Source organism: Eptatretus burgeri, chromosome 9, assembly GCF_056783735.1.
Source record: "Eptatretus burgeri isolate ZD-2024b chromosome 9, Ebu_testis_v1, whole genome shotgun sequence".
NCBI lineage: Eukaryota > Metazoa > Chordata > Myxini > Myxiniformes > Myxinidae > Eptatretus > Eptatretus burgeri.
In genome coordinates, this window is record NC_140969.1 from 44,917,135 (window position 1) to 44,937,094 (window position 19,960).

At 44.7% G+C, this 19,960-nt stretch overlaps 1 protein-coding gene across 4 annotated transcripts in view; it reads left to right on the plus strand.

The window, feature by feature from the left end:
* Positions 1-19,960, plus strand: part of SRPK2 (SRSF protein kinase 2) — a 115,797-nt gene that overhangs the window by 90,014 nt on the left and 5,823 nt on the right. For 3 of the 4 annotated variants that reach the window (XM_085894987.1, XM_085894986.1, XM_085894988.1), the window contains one exon: positions 3,025-3,279. The exons of the other annotated variant lie outside the window; for it this stretch is intronic. In XM_085894987.1, coding sequence (XP_085751113.1) covers positions 3,025-3,279 — 255 coding nt within the window. The remainder of the gene's footprint in view (positions 1-3,024; positions 3,280-19,960) is intronic. 4 annotated transcript variants of the gene reach the window in all.

Consider the following 19,960-nt stretch of genomic DNA (forward strand, 5'->3'; position numbering starts at 1 on the left):
GGAGTGAAACAGTCTGAACAATGTAGGCATGGCCCAAGTACAGCCAATCAGAAATGAGCACAACAGCCCCATTCAAGGTTTCCCAGGGTTTGAAGGTACAGATCGTTACACAGATCAAGGGAGTGAATCATTACTTCGGCACGTTCTCAGCATTGATAAAGAACATTACATTGACTGGCACTGCTCGCACAACCTCGGCAGCTTTTACAACGCGTCTTCACAAAAAGCTATGCATGATATTCATTAAATTTGTGAACTGAGTAAGAAATATTTAAAGTTATCTTTCGTCATGTACTAATTGATATACTTAAATCTTCCTGGAACTTATTCAACACTTCCAGGTTGCTAAATAGTTTTAATCAAAAATGACAAATCAATATGAAGACAGATGTATGTTTTACAGAGAGCAAATGTAACAGAATACATGGTTAATCGTGTTTACAAGGGAATCCCCTCAACTGCAGCGTTTTACCGAAGTTCAAATAATATTTGAGTGTGGAACAATGTCTTTATTCATTCACACTTTGGGCTGGTAACATCAATTACAAATGCTTGAGGAGGAAATCTTCGATACGATTTATGTCTCAGTGACGGGACGAATAATGAAAGAAGATCGTACAAAAAGGGGAAACGTCAAAATATAATTGTACATTTTCAGCGAGCGAGCCACCGTCCGAAGGACCTCACGCACGCCAACATGAGGCCAAACGTCGGCGAGTAGGACCTGTACTTTACTCAAGTCATTTGATATATTCAGTCACAGTGCGAATATTTTTGCCTTGTATGGCCATGGCTTGGGAATGATAAACCGAGCTCACCAAGTGGCTTATTAAGCACTCAAGAAAGCGCTGCAACATAACGGTTGATAAGGAACGGCTGGCTTGGCAAGCAGTTAGCGATCGTCGATCAGTCGTATAGACACCAGGCACCCGGAGATGCCCGTAATGTCAAGCAATGTCTGAATTGGACAAATGAACTTTTTTTTGGTCTGTTTTGTTTTGTTTATATCAGTCGGAACTGCTAATAAGTTCAATTCCAGAGTTTACATTTTGAAATTTGGCTCAGTTTGATAGATTCGAGACCTCGAGGTTATGGCTTGTGCGGAAATGAAATAAAGCCATTAACATTGGCGTCTCTGGGTGTTTATAAGCATTACAATCTATCCAGTAATTTGTAGGTATGATGATGTGAGTGAGGAAAGTAGGGGAGCAGGGGAGTGGGGGGGTGGGGTGGGGGGTAACTATCTTAAAGAAACCTTTGTGGCCTGTTTCAAGTCGAGGTATTGTTGAGCAGGCCAAAAAGCATGGTGAATTAAGACACCAGCGAGGTGACAAAGGATAATTAAATAAAGCTGATAATCATCTTCAAAAGGGTGTTTTCATGAACCCAAACACCCAATTTTCATTCATGTACTCCCTTGGAGTTCCCTTAGTATGCATGCAATGTTTCAGGAAGCTCGGTTTCATAGTTTTGGAGTTATGGAGGTAATTGACACACACTGATATTTATTATTATTATTATTATTATTATTATTATTATTATTATTATTATTGTTATTATTATTGTTATTAGCTCACCTGTGCTTTAGTTAGGTGAGCTTATGCGATCGAGCAGTGTCCGAAGTGTCAGTCAGTCAGTAAACACTTCAGTCATTATCATTTGAACCAAGCACACAGTTTTGATGAAACTTGGCTACAAGTTTCAGATCTGATGCGTAACAAAGGCGTATTGACCGCATCAAAATTTGTGCTCATTAAAGGTGTCTACGGCTCCCCCCCCCCCAAAAAAAATAGGTATTTGCTTTCTTCTCCAAAACTACACACAAAATTTCAATGAAACTTCACCACAACCTTCATCACCCATAATGTACCAAAGTATATCGACCGAATCAAAGTCTGCATCCATTAAGGGGTCCACACGGGGTGGGGTTGGGGGTTGAATCTCCCCTCCCCCCCCCAAAGTATTTGCTCTCTTCTCCAAAACTGCACACAATTTTGATGAAACTTGACCGCAACATTCTTCACCCGTGATGTACCAAAGTTTATTGACTGCATCAAAATATGCACTCATTCACGGAGTCTATGGGGGGTGATTCTGACCCCCCAAAATAGGTATTTGCTCTCATCTCTGAACAACACACAGAATTTCAATGGAAACTTGACCACAGCCTTCATCACACTTGATGTACCAAAGTTTGTTCATGGCATTAAAAAAATTCAGTCTAAGGGGGTCTGCAGGGAGTTTGAGTGACTTGCTCCTGATCCAGGTGAGTTTCAGGACAGGCGGTCCAATTTTTATTTTCGACAATGGAAATTCCAACCAGTCTTACACAGCCCTCGTGCTTCAGATTGTACATAATCATCAGAGTTTTCAGGGCTTTTGGGTGTGACAATCTTTTTTAAAGGATTGCCATGTTGGAATTTATGAATGCCTTTGTAATCTGGAGTTTTCTGTGTTTTTGGTTACTGTATTTCCTCACCTGTTTGTACTCTTTTCCTCTTGTCTGTTCTCTTTTTATTTTTCGTTCCCCTCCCTACTCTTTCACCAATTTCACCTCGTACTCCCAAATAATACGGTGAATTAACTTTTGAATTTGCCTCGCTGCCCAACAACTTTTGTGTGGTTTAGGATAGACAAGTTTTGCTACATGCTCCCCTCATGGGTTGGATCCATCATGGGCTCAAAATTGAACTGTAATTTTAGACATTGTATAATACAAGCAGCATTATTGGGTGCTGTATCATGGAGCGGACCATCTTTTGGAGCAAATGTGTAGTTTACGTCCTTCTATCAGCATTTGTTTTGATGTAAAATATGCCACGGTATATTCCGTCAGGGTTGAATTTTTGAGCAGCTCTTTGGTGATATGGACTCTCGGATATAGATCTTTGCTACAAGTTAAGCAAATGGTAACTTTAAATGTATCGTTGCATCCATTGGGGTGGGGTATTTGCATTATCTCTGCAATCTAACAACTTTGGATCTCTCTCTTTCCCCCCCCCCACCCCTCACTTTTCCCCACAGAGACAGCAGATGACACACATTCCCAAGTCTCTTGTGAAGAAGACTCAATTTACGACAAAGTGTGCAATGGACGTTCTCACAGTTCCAGCTCTCAGCTGTCGTGCTCTGCTCCCTCGAAGCACGTTAGCTCCTTGCCATTTGGATCGTCCAATGGTCCTGAAGTGGTCGAGAGTGGGAGCGCGGTGGAGGTGCACACGCATGACAGGGAACGCAGTCGCACTGCTGATATTTGCAGCACAAGAGAGGGGCTCAAGAGTAAGAAGGGTGTGGGATGACAAGAGATTTGAGGAGGTAGATATAATCTTGGCAAGAAAAGGATGGTCATGCTTTGTTTGTTCTGTTTTTTGTTTGTTTGTTTTTATTTATTTGTTTGTTTATGTTCGGGCTTATAGTGTGAATGACGATGTGTGTGTTGTCAATATGTGAGCTCCCTCTCCCTTCCCCCATTCCTCTCCCTTCCACAGACCTCCTAATGTCTCTGTTCCATACTGCTTTTTTTTCCTTCCCTCTCCCATCCCGCTTGTCTCCTGCTCCCCTTGTTGTACGTTCTGTGTGTTAGCTCTCATATGAGCTTCGATAGTGTATACTAAAAAAAAAGCTCTGTATGTTCAGAATTGTGGCTGTGTCAGCTCTTGTGCTTCATTTATGAACATGCCCTATGGGCCCAGGGTTGGGGGGAGGTGGGTCGTGGGTGAGCGCAACTTAACACGTCTTGAGATCTGTGTTACAATACACCTGTAAAAATATCTGCATTACTTCCTTCTTTTATTTTTCTTGTCTTGGCCCTTTTTTGGAGAAAAGATAAAGAACGCAATGTGGAAAATTAGCCTGATATTGTTTGTCATTGCTACTCAAAAATGATCATTTTCAGTGTTATGGGACACTTCTGCATGGTAAGTGATATGAAACCCCAGTTTGAAGCACGTATTTGATCTCCTCCCTTCGTCTGACAGCACTAGTTCTATCCAAAAATTTTCATTTTCCAATCCTTATAAGTCTATTATGATGAATAATATAATATGGTAATCGACAACATACTTCAAACTCTTTCAATAATGCACTTGTCTTCCCATTATGCTGCTCTGCAATAAGCATTAGCATTATTGTGTACAGTACTGTGCAGAGGTTTGGGTTATTCCAATAATATTCATACTTCAGAGTAAATTCATAAAATTATCAGTGATAAGGCCTTAGTCACATTTGCCACGGCGGCCATAGGGTCTCCAAAATCTACGGCCGCTAGCAATTATACGGCGGCCGCAGTATTTCCACGGTCACACAATGTAGCAGTCACATATGTTTTTATTTTTCGGGGAGCCGCATGGCGTATTTAGAAATTGTGGAGACCGAAAACGTGGGGTTGCCGTACGGTCTTTGAATTGATGTCGCACGGTGACCTTAAGGGGACCTTGTGGCGGCCATAGAATTTTCAAGGCAGACGCAAGGTAGCCTCAAGGCGACCGCAGGGGGGCCCTAAGGCGAACGTGCGGCCAGACGGATGGTAACCAGTGGGTTCATTTTTTTTTTTTTTCAGCTTGTCGAATTGCTACGGTGAACGTAGAAATGAAAAAAAGTTATAATTCCACGGCGACCCCTACGGCCTGTAAAAGATAGCTAAACGGCATAGGGCCACCCTGAGGCCACCGCAGAAACTCTGCGGCCGCCGCATGTTTTTGTCAATTCAGAGGGCGTACGGCCGCCGTATCCTGGCCGTCGTGCAAATGTGACTTGGGCCTAAGTAATATGTGTTTATTATCGTAAATCAAGTCTTTCAAAATGCACGTAAAACAAACTGCTGAAGTAAATAGCAACAACACTGTTATTTTATAGTATCAGTCAATACTTTGTGTCCACCCTCTGCCTCCTTGAGTGCCATGACTCGTTTACCCTTGCTTCCTGTATACAATTTAAGCTTTCTTACAGGAATATTGTGCCAAATATCCGATATTACATTCTAAAGTTCTGTAAGGTTAGTTAGTTTCTCTTGTTCGTCTCTGTTTCCGGGTAATCCAACGTGGTTTCTGAGACTCGTGTCTGGACTCTGGCCATTCTCATACTTTGAGCACAGCACTTGTAATCTTGTTCTTCCAATACTGTTTTGCGATATTTGAAGTGTTTTGGATCATTTTCTTGTCAGGGAAAATGAATCCTCTTCCAATTAAACGATTTCCATTGGGAGCTGTATGGTGCTGGAATATCTGCTTGTACTTCTCTTAACATCCCATTGATTTTAAAAGGTTTTCCTGCACCAAAGCAGAATACAACCCCAGACATTTATAGAGCCTCTCTTGTTTAATGGTAAGCTGCAAACATTGCATGTCATAACGTTCTCCAGATCTCAGCATATGAACTGGCATCTCTTAGATCCAAAAAGTTCAAACTTCAATTTATTAGACCAGAGAACCCAATTCCATTGCTCAGATGCCAAAACTTGATGTTGCTTTGAAAATTCCATTCTTTTCAACTTATTCTGTGGTCTCAGCAGTGGTTTAGTTGCTGCAACTCTGTCATGGAGACCTGCTGTGCTTGGCCTTCTGCACACAGTGATGTTAATGCTCAGGCATGCTGTCATTTCATTAGTCAGCTACTAACTTAAATGTCTTCTATTGTATAAACCAAGCAACTTCAAGTGCTTTTCCTGCCTTTAGGGGAAGTTCTTCTGGGTCTTCCTGGACTTTTCTTATCTTTTCTTTCAGGTGTTGCAATGTGTACCTCACCCCATTGTTGGAAATCTTCAGCTTTTCTGCTATTTTCTTCACACGCTGTTCTGTTGAAAGGTGCTTCCTTAACACCATTCTGAACCCACTCATAGACTTTCAAGCAAGGAGACAAGCTGATTAAACTCATTTCACATATTTACTGATTTGCAACTTCATTGTGGTTTCTTGCAATTCACATTCATGTTACTCGTGTTGATTTCTTCAATAATTTATTACAGCGCGTGCGCTGTATACAATTGCACCGAGTTTGGAATGTCCCCGCTGTCCCCACCCCCCCCCCCCATGTGCCTCAAGTGAGCCAATGACGGCAGTGCGTAACCTAGACGGAAATGGTGACAATTGACGGAAATACCCGAGTATTTCAATGGAAATTTGTGAAACTAATGTGTTGTATATGTGAAAACCATTGAATTTATTGCTTGACGGAAAAAAAAAAACCAAGAAACGCTCCCCTCGCATGTACGAACGAACGAACTAAAGACGTCATTTCCGCCCATCATGGCATTTCGCGCCGAACGCTGAAAGCTAAGTTATTCTTATGCCATCATTCTCTTTAATATTAGCCATAAACAAGTGTTTCGTCATGCATTAGTAGTTGAAATTTACTTTCAATTATGGCAGATATTGGTGGCAAAGTGATAAGTTGTTCTTTCAATTACATTAGTGTACTCATTTGCTTCACCACACGTGCTGTTTTGAAGGATTTCACTTGTTAATATTGACTGTAGAAAAATTCACAAACTCTTTCCTGTATGTTTTCTTTGTGGTAAGTTATTACAAGCACTTGATAATGTAATGTGCATCACAAAAAGAAACCTTTTCAATTTCTTCACCTATTTTATATATTTAAAGGCAACTGTGATGTTAAATCGACTTTCACAGAAATTTGAATTATCTATCTATATTTCACACTTAAAACTTCCTACAAATGTTTAATGGGGAATAAATCGCACCACAAAATTGAAAATAACCCAAACTTTTGCACAGTATAGTATATAGTACTACACATATGTATGTTTCCTGCCTTAAGGATATGTATACACACACACACACACACACACACACACACACACACACACACACACACACACACACACACACACACACACACACACACACACACACACACACACACACACACACACACACACACACACACACACCGGAAATCAGAAATCACCATGTATAAGGTGCATGGTAAGCCTGGTGTTGACTTGACGGTTAAGGTGGTTGGGTTAAGATCTTAGGGTCTTGAGTTTGAGCTCCTTGGGTGCCGTTAAATAACACCAGGTGGGTTGACTCAGCCTGTCATCTTTCTGAGTTCGGCAAAATGAGCACCAGCTTACTGTAAACCGGGACACTGCATCAGTGGCACAGCCGTGCTCCCAGCAATAATGTAACCAGCAGCCACAGGCTGCATACAAAATGATGACTCGGTGCATGGTTGATTTATCACTCCACCCCCACCCCAACTAAAAAAAACAGCTTTTAATGAAACCAATGTAGTGGACAGCTGGGTTATTCCCGGCATCTATGTTCTTTTCTACTTTCACACTTTTTTACTTCATCACATTTCTCTTTATTGATTGTAATTATTGCTTTTGTTTTCTTCTCGTTCCATTTTTCTCTTCTACCCCTAATTTCTGTTTTTTATTTCTATCTGTCAAGGAGGCAATGAATTCATACTATTTATTTATTTATATTTGTATTTTAAAAAAATTTTCAATAAGGCTTGGTTGTGCCTGGATGGGTTTGAGGGTAGAGGAGTACCAGCTGAAACCCAAATCCTTTCCAGGTTCCTCTTGATGACTTCATCTTTCCTCTGTTTCTTTGGGTTCTTCCTGATGACTCAAATGCAGTATTTGGTCTTTCATTTGAATAGGTTTCATCAACTTCATTTTCCATGTCTGCTGGTAATATATCAGGAAATCCTGAACAAAAAAGTGACAAAGAAAAACTTATTGAAACTTTAATTAATGCTTTTTTTGTTGTGTTTTTACACAAGTATATGAAATGTTGCACAGCCAAACGTGTCCATCCATTACCTCTATATGCTTGATGCTGCACCACACATTAAATTCAGGGGAGATGAGAGGAAGAGAAAGATGTGTGTTCGGTGTTTGTTTGTTTTTCATACATTTTCTTTCAATTTTGTGGCTTTTCAAAGAAAGGGATATTGGTGTTTGTTTTAATGGCCCTTCGAGGGTAATAATTATTGAGTGTTAATGATTTAATCTGCTCTCTATTTGTCCCGATGATTCTTTTATTATTTTTGGATACCATGTCGAGGCTCGAGTAAGAGCTCATACATAGAAACGTATAACAGGAGACGAGAGGCGTGGGAGAGGGAAGCACAAAATAGTGGGGAACAGAGATAATAGATCTGTGGAAGGGAGAGGGATGGGGCATTGTACACGGGGTAAACAACATGGTACTACAGGGACTTTCAGGAAGGAAAACAGGGAATTTGAAGGAGATTGGTTTTGGATGGATTGACGGGGTAGTAACGATCAAGATTTTGGATGGGGGAAGAGATGAGATGGTGGTGAACATCTGTTTCCAAGATCTTGAGAGGAAGTTTTTGTTTGTCTTGTTCCTCTTTTAAAATATAAATAATTTATAAGACTTATGTGGACACCCACCAGGATTAAAAAACAAAATCTGTCAAAGTTGCGCAGGAGCTTCTTGTGAACCAAAAACCATGCATTTCTTGTGCCCAACTGTATCTGTGGACGTCGTCCTGCAGTTGGGTTACTTTTTTTTTTGAGGAGGTTGGTGGCAGGATTTGCACTCCACCATAAAAACCTTCACTCTGCAAAACGTATGAAAAACGCCAAGTACACTGAAAACCCACTCTGTGAGAGTACTTCCTGTGCAGCTGCCCTGCACATGACAGCTCACCGGATGACGGGATTGGGGCAAAGTCTTTGGGACTTTCACTCTTTGATGGGAGGAAAAACACGGGATAACCTTCCCGGGTTGGATTGTGGTAGTGAGTGTCAGGATGGTGCTGAGGTGAAGTCCATTAGACTGCAGTCTCCTTGGGTTAACCTGAGGCAAGTCTTAGGGAGAGTGCTTGGAATGTCCGATCCCTAAAATAATATGATCACCTGTCTCTGCTATCATCTGAGATCGAGCGTTTGAACATCGGTATTGCAGCATTCTGAGGTTTGGAGATGGGATAATGGTGAGATAATAGTGGGTGGTTACACCTACTATTGGTCTGGTCGCTCTGATGGTTACCATGCCCAAGGAGTTGCTGTAGCTGTGTCCAATAAGCTGACTCCAATGATAATTGAGGTATCACCGTTGAACGAGCATATTATGAGGCGAAGGATTCCTCACTCCTTGGGTGTCATTTGTCTGGTCTCTGTGTACGCTACGACTAAGGCAAGTGATCTCACCATGAAAGACGCATTCTATGCCACGCTCGAGTCTGTGGTTGATCAGTGCCCTAGGCGAGATATTCTTTCAGTCTTGGGGGATTTCATTGCAATGACTGGAACCGATAGCGATTGTTATGAAACATGTCGTGGTCCCCATGGGTCTGTAACTGTGAACCAGATTAGCACTAAGTTCCTTGACTTTGCAAGAAGTCATGGACGTAGGGTGGCTGGTTCCTGGTTTTAGTGCCCACAGGCTCATCGCTGGGCTTGGTATTCTAACGCTGGTGGTGTGGAAAAGGAGATTGACCATGTGCTCATTGATGGTCGCTGGAGGATGATCCAGAACTGCAGGGATGACTGGAGTGCTCAGTTCCTCGATACTAACCACAGACTTGTTGTAGCAACTCTAAAGCTGCAGCTTAAATCTGGGAGAATGGTACCATCCCAGCCTAGGCTGGTTGTTGACAAGCTCAAGGATGAAAGGGTAGCTGAGGAGTTTGTGTACAAGCTGAGTGGGTGTTTGGGGGTCTGAGTGCTTTGGGGAATCCTGAAGAGTTGTCGAGTGCCTTCAAGACCACCGTCTTTGATGTTGCTGGTGAACGTCTTGGAACTCACCGAAGGGTGAAGAAGAATTTTGTCTCGAGGGATACTGGATACCATTGACCAGTCAATGGGCCAGGCTTAATGGCAGAGCTGAGCTGTTCATGGAGTTGAGGCGTAAAACTGTATGTGTGCTGAGGGTGGACAAGGAGGCCTATGTGCGAGGAATCTTTGAGGGGGAAAAGCGTCACTTGTGGTCAACTGATTCTCGTCCTGCTTACAGGGGAATTTGTGCATTGCGTTTCTCCAAGACCATCCCTCTGTGTACTGCAGTTCGAGTGGAGGGTGGTGGATTCTTGGCAGAGAAGTCCGAAGTGAAGACCCGTTGGGCCGGTTACTTTGAACGGCTCCAATAAGCTGATCCACCAGCTGTTGAGTTAGATTTCAGGGGTGTCACTATACCGATTGCTGTCCAATTAACTGTGATCCACCTTCATTTGTGGAAACACAGGCTGTGGTGAACCGGTTGAAATGGGGTTCCGGAGACGCGTTCCGGAGACGAGCACCGCCCGGACATAACCACCGTCCGGATATCCTCCTGGGATCTGTGGCATCCATGCTGAACTTCTCATGGCTGGTGGAAATGTTGTACTAAGGTCATTGCATGCAGTTCTGTGCTCTGCCAGGAACACAGGCATCATCCCAACTGACTGGAAGAGTGCCCTTGTCCCTCTCTGGAAAGGGAAGGGTGATCGCTCAGACTGCAACAACTACCGAGGGGTGACGCTGCTCTCAGTGCCAGGTAAAGTCTTTGCTCGGGTAATTCTTGATGGGGTTCACCACCATCTGCTTGAGCTCCAGTGCCCAGAGCAGTCAGGCTTCACCCCAAAGAGGTCAATGATTGACCGTATCCTTGCTCTTCGGGGTCTTCACCCAATGCAGACGAGAGTTTCATCAGTGGCTGCTTGCAGCCGATGTTTATCTCTACAAAGCATTTGATTCAGTGAATCGGGATGCCCTCCTTCAGATTATTGGTCTTCTTGCGGTGCCATCAAAACTGATCAATCTGATGTCTGAACTATACTCTGGTACTGAGAGTGCTGTGAGATGTGGTGATACCATCTGACTTATTTCCAGTTGTTGCTGGAGTTTGTCAGGGGTATGTACTGGCCTCCATACTTTTCAGCGCTTGTATGGACTGGATTTTGGGAAGTATGTTTGAGAGATCAAGCTGCTGTGCATCGTTTGGGAATGTCAAGATCTCTGACCTTGATTTCGCAGATGATGCAGTCTTTGCGGACACCCTGGATATCCTTTTGGGAGCCCTCGGGGTTCTGAATGAGAAGTCGGAGCTGCTGGGATTACGGGTTTCCTGGGTCAAAACTAAGATCCAGGCTTTCAGTGACATCTTGGATGCTGATATCTTGTCTGTGCCTGTTTGTGGTGAGTATGTTGAGGTCATGGAGAGATTCATTTACCTTGGCAGTGATGTTCATGTCTGCTGACTGTGAGCCAGAGGTCAATGCACGTCTGGGTCGGGCCTGTGGAGTAATGGATTCACTGGGTCATGCTGTTTGTCACTGTCGGTACCTGTCCATGAGGACAAAAGTCTGAGTCTTCAGGCCCTTGTTGGTTCCAGTATTGCTCTACGGATGTGACTTGGACTCTCACCAGGGATCTGAGACTGCGACTTAATTCCTTTGGTACCAGGTCTCTTCGGAGAATCCTTATCTATCGCTGGTTGGTCTTTGTGTCCAACGAGCGGTTGTTGAGAGAGACGCAAATGACATTTGTTGCCTGCATCGTCTGTGAGTGTCAGTTGCGGTTATATGGACATGTGGCTTGTTTTCCTGACACTGATCATGCTCACCAGATTCTCTCAGCGAGGGAGCCACACGAGTGGAGGAGGCCAATGGGCCGACCATGTGCCCACACGAGTGGAGGAGGCCAATGGGCCAATTCAGTACTGTACTGAATCGGCCAATGGGCCAATCTCAAGGAGATGGCGATAGGCCAGGTAGCAGCCTGGGAGATGGCCAGACCAAAATAATTAAGGAGCCCCCTGAAGTACTGGCGGAAAGTGGGCGCCTCGACGCACTTCTCTGGTGCATGCTCCCACACCTGACCTGACGTGTGTGCTTTGTTTTGACATTTTGCCAGGCTTGACCGATTCAGTTCAGTACTGTGTATCCACAAATGTCTTGTTACCCCTGTGGAACTTTGGATTGACTCTAGTACGGTTACTTTTTTGTTGCATATGCGTTTATTACATATGAGCAAATACCACCCGTCGCTTTGCTGATGGGAATACCAAAGGTGGGAGGGTGGAAGAGGTAGAGAGTGGTGGGGCAGAGAGGAGAGAGGTGGGGTATCGGGGAGGGGTTTGGGAAGGGAAGACAGTGTGAGGTGAAAGGAAGGGAAGGCAGACGTGCGGTGAAGCGCTAATTGGCGCCCGGACGCGTTCCGGAAACGAGTACCGCCCGGACATAACCACCGTCCGGATATATATAGAGACAGAGACAGACATGCTTTATGAACAAAACACACACACACACACACACACACACACACACACACACACACACACACACACACACACACACACACACACACACACACACACACACACACACACACACACACACACACACACACACACACACACACACACACACACACACACACACACACACATACACACACACACGACTGATATTGGCAACAGCTGAAAAACCTTGAGTAGCTTTCACCAGAAAAACAACTGCATTTATGTTGACATTTCAGGGATATGTTCACAAACATTAATCTTCATAAACCGCTCCGTGTGACTGGTGAGAAAAAAATAATTTGGTTCGGTAATTTAGACAACAAGTTCATATGGCAAACGGCTCGGAAATTGGGTGTTATTTCACAACCACTCGTTCAGGGTGGCGTAACGCGAACCACTCGCTCAGGGTGGCGGAGCGCGGGCCACTCGCCCAGGGTGGCGGAGCGCGGGCCACTCGCCCAGGGTGGCGGAGCGCGGGCCACTCGCCCAGGGTGGCGGAGCGCGGGCCACTCGCCCAGGGTGGCGGAGCGCGGGCCACTCGCCCAGGGTGGCGGAGCGCGGGCCACTCGCCCAGGGTGGCGGAGCGCGGGCCACTCGCCCAGGGTGGCGGAGCGCGGGCCACTCGCCCAGGGTGGCGGAGCGCGGGCCACTCGCCCAGGGTGGCGGAGCGCGGGCCACTCGCCCAGGGTGGCGGAGCGCGGGCCACTCGCCCAGGGTGGCGGAGCGCGGGCCACTCGCCCAGGGTGGCGGAGCGCGGGCCACTCGCCCAGGGTGGCGGAGCGCGGGCCACTCGCCCAGGGTGGCGGAGCGCGGGCCACTCGCCCAGGGTGGCGGAGCGCGGGCCACTCGCCCAGGGTGGCGGAGCGCGGGCCACTCGCCCAGGGTGGCGGAGCGCGGGCCACTCGCCCAGGGTGGCGGAGCGCGGGCCACTCGCCCAGGGTGGCGGAGCGCGGGCCACTCGCCCAGGGTGGCGGAGCGCGGGCCACTCGCCCAGGGTGGCGGAGCGCGGGCCACTCGCCCAGGGTGGCGGAGCGCGGGCCACTCGCCCAGGGTGGCGGAGCGCGGGCCACTCGCCCAGGGTGGCGGAGCGCGGGCCACTCGCCCAGGGTGGCGGAGCGCGGGCCACTCGCCCAGGGTGGCGGAGCGCGGGCCACTCGCCCAGGGTGGCGGAGCGCGGGCCACTCGCCCAGGGTGGCGGAGCGCGGGCCACTCGCCCAGGGTGGCGGAGCGCGGGCCACTCGCCCAGGGTGGCGGAGCGCGGGCCACTCGCCCAGGGTGGCGGAGCGCGGGCCACTCGCCCAGGGTGGCGGAGCGCGGGCCACTCGCCCAGGGTGGCGGAGCGCGGGCCACTCGCCCAGGGTGGCGGAGCGCGGGCCACTCGCCCAGGGTGGCGGAGCGCGGGCCACTCGCCCAGGGTGGCGGAGCGCGGGCCACTCGCCCAGGGTGGCGGAGCGCGGGCCACTCGCCCAGGGTGGCGGAGCGCGGGCCACTCGCCCAGGGTGGCGGAGCGCGGGCCACTCGCCCAGGGTGGCGGAGCGCGGGCCACTCGCCCAGGGTGGCGGAGCGCGGGCCACTCGCCCAGGGTGGCGGAGCGCGGGCCACTCGCCCAGGGTGGCGGAGCGCGGGCCACTCGCCCAGGGTGGCGGAGCGCGGGCCACTCGCCCAGGGTGGCGGAGCGCGGGCCACTCACTCAAGTTGTGTCTGCAGTGACAGGCAAAAATATCCGTGGTTCCGTACGTAGTACGTAGCGTGGTTCCGCTATCGACTCTAAGGCATTTGGTAAGTGGCTTAAGCACTCATGCAAGAACTCTAATTAAATGGTTGATAAGGAACGGTTGGCCAGTCTGTCGCTGCATACTATATGGGATCCCTTTAACTTTAAATCCAGTCTTCACCACTCATGCAGCAGTTAATGAAATACAATCGATTCGTTCAAACAATGACTTTATCCAAATAGTTGCAGCTTAATGCAGAACAAGGCTGGAGACATCGCAAAGTTCAATCACCCGTGAAATAAACATTGCAGCTAATTCCCCATCTTGCTTGCTTGTCTGTGCACGTGTCACTTGGAACATGAGTTCGGGGTCCACTCAAACGTTATAATGTCTTTTTTTTTTTTTAAATGTCCGTTTTTTATTACCATATTTGCTTTGATTCCCTGCAGAGCACCTCGTGAAACCTGAAAATATCAACACAGATCTGGCACTTTGGGTAGGCAGTCCCTCTGGGCGACAGAGTGCGAGGTCTAGCAGTGAATGCATTAAATCATTTCGCTCAATGAAGCTGGTTAATTTTGGCACGTTTCCAATTTTTTTGTTCACTCAATATATTTGTCCAAACAGTAGAAAAAGATATGTTTTATGCTTTGGAAATATCATATTTTCTTGTGCATCTATGGAGGATGGAGAGAACATAGCCTTGCTTGCTTAAAGTAAATCGGTGTATCGGTTTCCTTATATGATTCGTTATTTCTTTAAATTATCAGATTTCACAACAGATTACGACACTTTATTTAGTCCAGATGATATCCGATCCTCAAAACCGAAAAAAAAAAATATTTTGATTATATACTTTAGCCTGTGAGAGTGCATGGTGAAAAATCGTATCATATAATGCATGAAATCGCTCCAAGCTCCTAATTTGAAAACTATAGTACTTAAAAAAGCGATGTATACAGCGATTCATAGCTCTGATGCTATAGCATAACGTAGCTATAACAGGCATTTGATAATATGCTATAACGTAGCTATAACAGGGATTCGATAATATGTGTGGGAAAAGTGGGAAAAAATATTTATCGTTAAGAAATCGTTGCGGCCTGTTCCAAGTTAAAGCACGGTCAAGAAGGCGAAAAAAACATGGCGGCTTCAGACCCCAGCGAGGTTACCCAGGAAATGCCTTAAGACCCCAGACGGCGAGGTGGCCGAGGATCGCCTGATGGATATATTTTATTAATGCCGTTCATGATCTTCAAAAGGGGTGTTTTAATTTTCACACAAAGTTCCAACTTTCACTTTTGTACTTCCTTGGAGTTTTCTTATTATGCATTCAAAGTTTCAAGCTGCTAAGTTTTATAGTTTTGGAGTTATGGAGGAGAATATAAGACTCATCGCTTCGCTGACAGAAATACCAATCTTTGCTTCCATGGCTAATCAATAGGGCAAGAAGAAAAAAGATTCCTGGGAGTGCAGGGATAACCCATCGTCGCAAGTTCGCGTTTGCAGTTTCGCAACGTGTGCCATTGTACCCATAAAATAAATCATGAAATTATTTTTTTTTCATCAGAAACCTTGGGAGTTCCCTGAATCCACCGTAGTTGGATTTATTGTAATCCGTTTATCCGTATTCAAGTTCTAACACGACAGACAAACAAACAGAAAGGCCAAAATATATACGACTATATATATATATATATATATATATATATATATATATATATATATATATATATATATATATATATATATATATATATATATATATATATATATATAGATTACATAACTACATTATGTTATACAGGTACATTAAATAATGTTACATAGCTCATGTGTGCGACAGATCTGTTTGTGCACTCATTCTCATGACAGAGAATGATTCTGCGACATTTTCTGGAGCATTTGAGGGGTTACAAGATGATATGCATTCCTGACAATGTCTTTACCCTTTTGAACACAGCTCCTTGGACTTTTGCCTCTCCCACCCTGGGAGCTAGGGTTCAAAGGGTTAAGCTCTTCATTGGTGTCATATCGTATACTGGCTGCTATCACACATTTTAAATGGGTCTGAATAAATAGAAAATTGGTTAGTATTTTACTGAGGTGACAAGACCTAGTGCACACCCTGTACATTGGACTTACCCTGGGGAGAATAAAGTTATAATTGGCATTTTGAGTAATTAAGATATCCCCTGAAGCATGGGATGTATTTTCCGCTTGGTATGTCCTCGTGGTTCCTGTTTTACGTATTGGTTGTTCTCCAGGCTTTTATGCCTTGGCGTTTCAACTTAGCCACTCTGTGTTTTTTAACCTCACACTTCTGGGACACAATTGTGACAATATTTTAACATGAATCGCTTAAGAGCCTTTTTATTGATAAAGCTATGATGTACAATCGTGACCAAAAATATTGGCACCCTTGCACTTTTTTTTTTTCCAAATAACTCAATTTTCTCAAAAAATATGTTAAAATTGACAAAATTATTTGGTATCCACAATTCTTTATTTCACTGTTGATATTACAGAACCTTTGTTTTTGATTCAAAACTTAATATATCCTTTAATATGAGAAAATAAAAATAAATGGCATTGATAAAATTATTCACACCCTCGACTTAATATTTGGTAGCATGGTTTTTGGACAAAATAACTGCAGTCAAGTCCTTCCTTGAGCCATGAATGAGCTTCCTACACCTCTCTACTGGCAGTTTGGCAAACTCTTCTTTTGCAAACTGCTCTAGTTCTCCCAGATTTGAAAGGTGTCTTATCCCAACAGCTGTTTTCAGATCTCCACACAGGTGTTCGATGGGATTTAGATCTGGACTCTGCTGATCACTTCAGAACAGTCCAGCGTTTTGTCTTGAACCATTCCTGGGTGCTTTTTGAAGCGTTTGGGGTCATTGTCTTGCTGCAAGACCCATGACCTTCGACGGAGACCCAGTTTTCTGACCCTGCCTTGAACATTGCATTCCAAAATGTCTTGGTAATGTCCTGATTCATGATGCCATGTACACATTCAAGGCACCCAGTGCCAGGAAGCACAGCAACCCCAAAACATCACTGAACCTCTTCCATGTTTGATTGAAGGCAAGGTGTTCTTTTCTTTGAGGGCTTAATTTTGTTTTCTGTAAACAGAGATTATGTGCTTTTCCAAAAAGCTCTAATTTGGTCTCATCTGTCCACAGGACATTCTCCCAGAAAGATTTTGGCTTGTTCAGGTGTGTTTTGGCAAACTCGTGTTGGGCTTTCTTATGTCTCTTTTCTCTTCTTTTTCTCTTTTTATCTTTCTCTTTTTCTCTTTCTTCCCCCGCCCCCCCCCCCCAGTGAGGTCCTCCTGGGTCCCCAACCATAGAATCCCCTTTCATGGAATTGGCGACAGATGGTGCGAGATGGAACTGTCATACCTTGTGTCTGATAGTCAGCTTGAATCTGTATGGCAGTTGATTGAGGTGTTTTCTCCACCATTCGAACAATCTTTTGCTGCTATCTTCGATCAAGTATTCTCTTGAGGCCACATCCAGGGGGGTTGGCTACATTGCCATGGGCCTTAAACTTCCTGATAACATTGTGTGCGGTTGACATAGGAACATCAAGGTCTCTGTAGATGGATGTGTAGCCTTGAGATTGTCCATGCTTGGCTCCAATACTCATTTTGCTGACCTCAGAAGGATGATAGGCTGTCAACCCCACCTGGTGTTAATTCAATGGCCAATGGTGCTCAAATACAGGACCCTAAAATCCCAGCCAGCCACCCTAACCACTAAGCCAACACCAGGCTTATTCCCAAAAGACCCAATGGAACTATCTGTGACCCATGGAAATTCTGCACAATGTAAAATGTGACTTTAGCTTCCTAACCCCAACACACGCACACGCACACGCGCACGCGCACGCGCACGCGCACGCGCGCACACACACACACACACACACACCCTCAACCCCCGTCCCAACTCTGAACTCTCTTTGCCCCCCCACCTAACACCACACCAAAGCTCTGTGCTCCCCCTCCCCCTTTCTTCAAATCCTCAAACCCCTCCCAACCCAATGTCCTCAACTTCCCCCTCCCCTCTCAAAGCCTTAAACTCCTCGATCCCAATTCTGTCCCCTCTCTGCCCTCCCTCCCCAAAGCCAACTCTGTCATCCTCAACTGCCCCAAACACCAAGTACTCAACCCCCATTCCAAACCAAGTCCTCAATCCCTCCCCCCTTCCCAACATCTCAGTCTCCCTCTTCCAATGCCATGCACCCTCACCCCAACTCTGTCCTCCGCTCCCAATTTCTTCCTGTTCTTAACAATGTTACACAAAAACACACGGTACTTTGGTGCATGGGAAGGCTATTTGGCCAGTCATGCCTGTGTTGTTCCTCTCCCTGTTTGTTAAGAACAATGTTAAGAGTAAATAAAGATGGAACGATAAATTTACAATAACTTCCCCATTTCTTCCCTTATCCTCACTTCAATCACGGACGGTTGTTTGTTTGTTTGTCGCACGACTCCTACAGTTGTGGGCTGATTACATCCAGACTTGCGATGTGGGATCAGCATGACCCCAATTTGTGTATAGGGGTGTTTTTATCTTTGCCAGTGAGTTTTGGTGGGGGGGGGAGGCAGAAGCAAATTCTCCATGTAAATGTGTATCAAGTAGTGCCGCCTCCATGTGGGAGAGGGTATTACAATTACCCACCATTTGCAATGTAGTATTCCCGTCCCCACGTTTTCCAGTCCAGTGAGGCATTTTGAATTACCAGCTGGAGGTATGCTTTTGCATCATGCACATAAATTCATCGGTTATTTTATTTTTTTGCCTACACAGAACTGTCAGTTGCCGATACACCACCCAAATAAAGGTACACGTCAGAAGAACGTGTTGCATGCTTGGAACAAGCTCACCCGTAGGGCGGGTACTCTGCGAGTTATTAAGAATGCAGTGCATTTATTCAGAACAAAGCAACTTAAAAGATCGTTTTGGCATCTACAGCAGGTCATTTACCTCCGGCTCAGAGCGGTCTATATTAATGGACCACTCCAACATGATATATCTATATTCAACAAAAGAAGCACGCTTACTCTATGACATGACGCTGATGTCATATACTTAAATTATACCAACACATCACCTCCAAACTAGGAGGCATCCGTATGGTCCTCAAGCCTTTACTTTTGTCTGTTTGAGATTAAAGCCTATTATATGGTCACAGTCTGCAGAGATGTCGATTTAGATTTTGCCCTTGTTGTGGGCTCAGCAGGACAACATACTGCAAGTCATTTATTTGTGACCATATTAGGCTCATTAATATAACTGAATCGAACCCCCGAACTTGATGAGGCAGCAGGGCACAGATTGAGTCCCATCATAGCAATTGCCTCTTATAATTACTGTATATACCTACATATATATATATATATATATATATATATATATATATATATATATATATATATATATATATATATATATATATATATATATATATATATATATATATATATATAATCCATGCATACATAAATTAATACATATACATACATACACAAATTAATACATACATACACATATACTTACATAATTAATACATACATAAATTAATATACATAATTCATACATACATAATTCATACATTCACACATACATAAATTAATACATACATAAATTAATACATACATAATTCAATCATACATAATTAATTCATACATACACACATACATACATAAATGAATACATATACATAAATTAAGACATACATACATACATAATTCATTCATACATAATTCATACATACACATACATACAGAAATTAATATACATACTTAAATTAATACATACATAATTCATACATACATATATATATATATATATATATATATATATTACACCAGTTGGCATGCTTATGCATCCTACGTGCAGACATAATAATATAAGCTTTATATATATTTGATGAAGTGGATTGTGGTTCAATTCTGTAAGCAGCAATAAAATCAAGAATTGGTGATTTATAATGAGCTCTTTTTTTAAAGGTTTACAG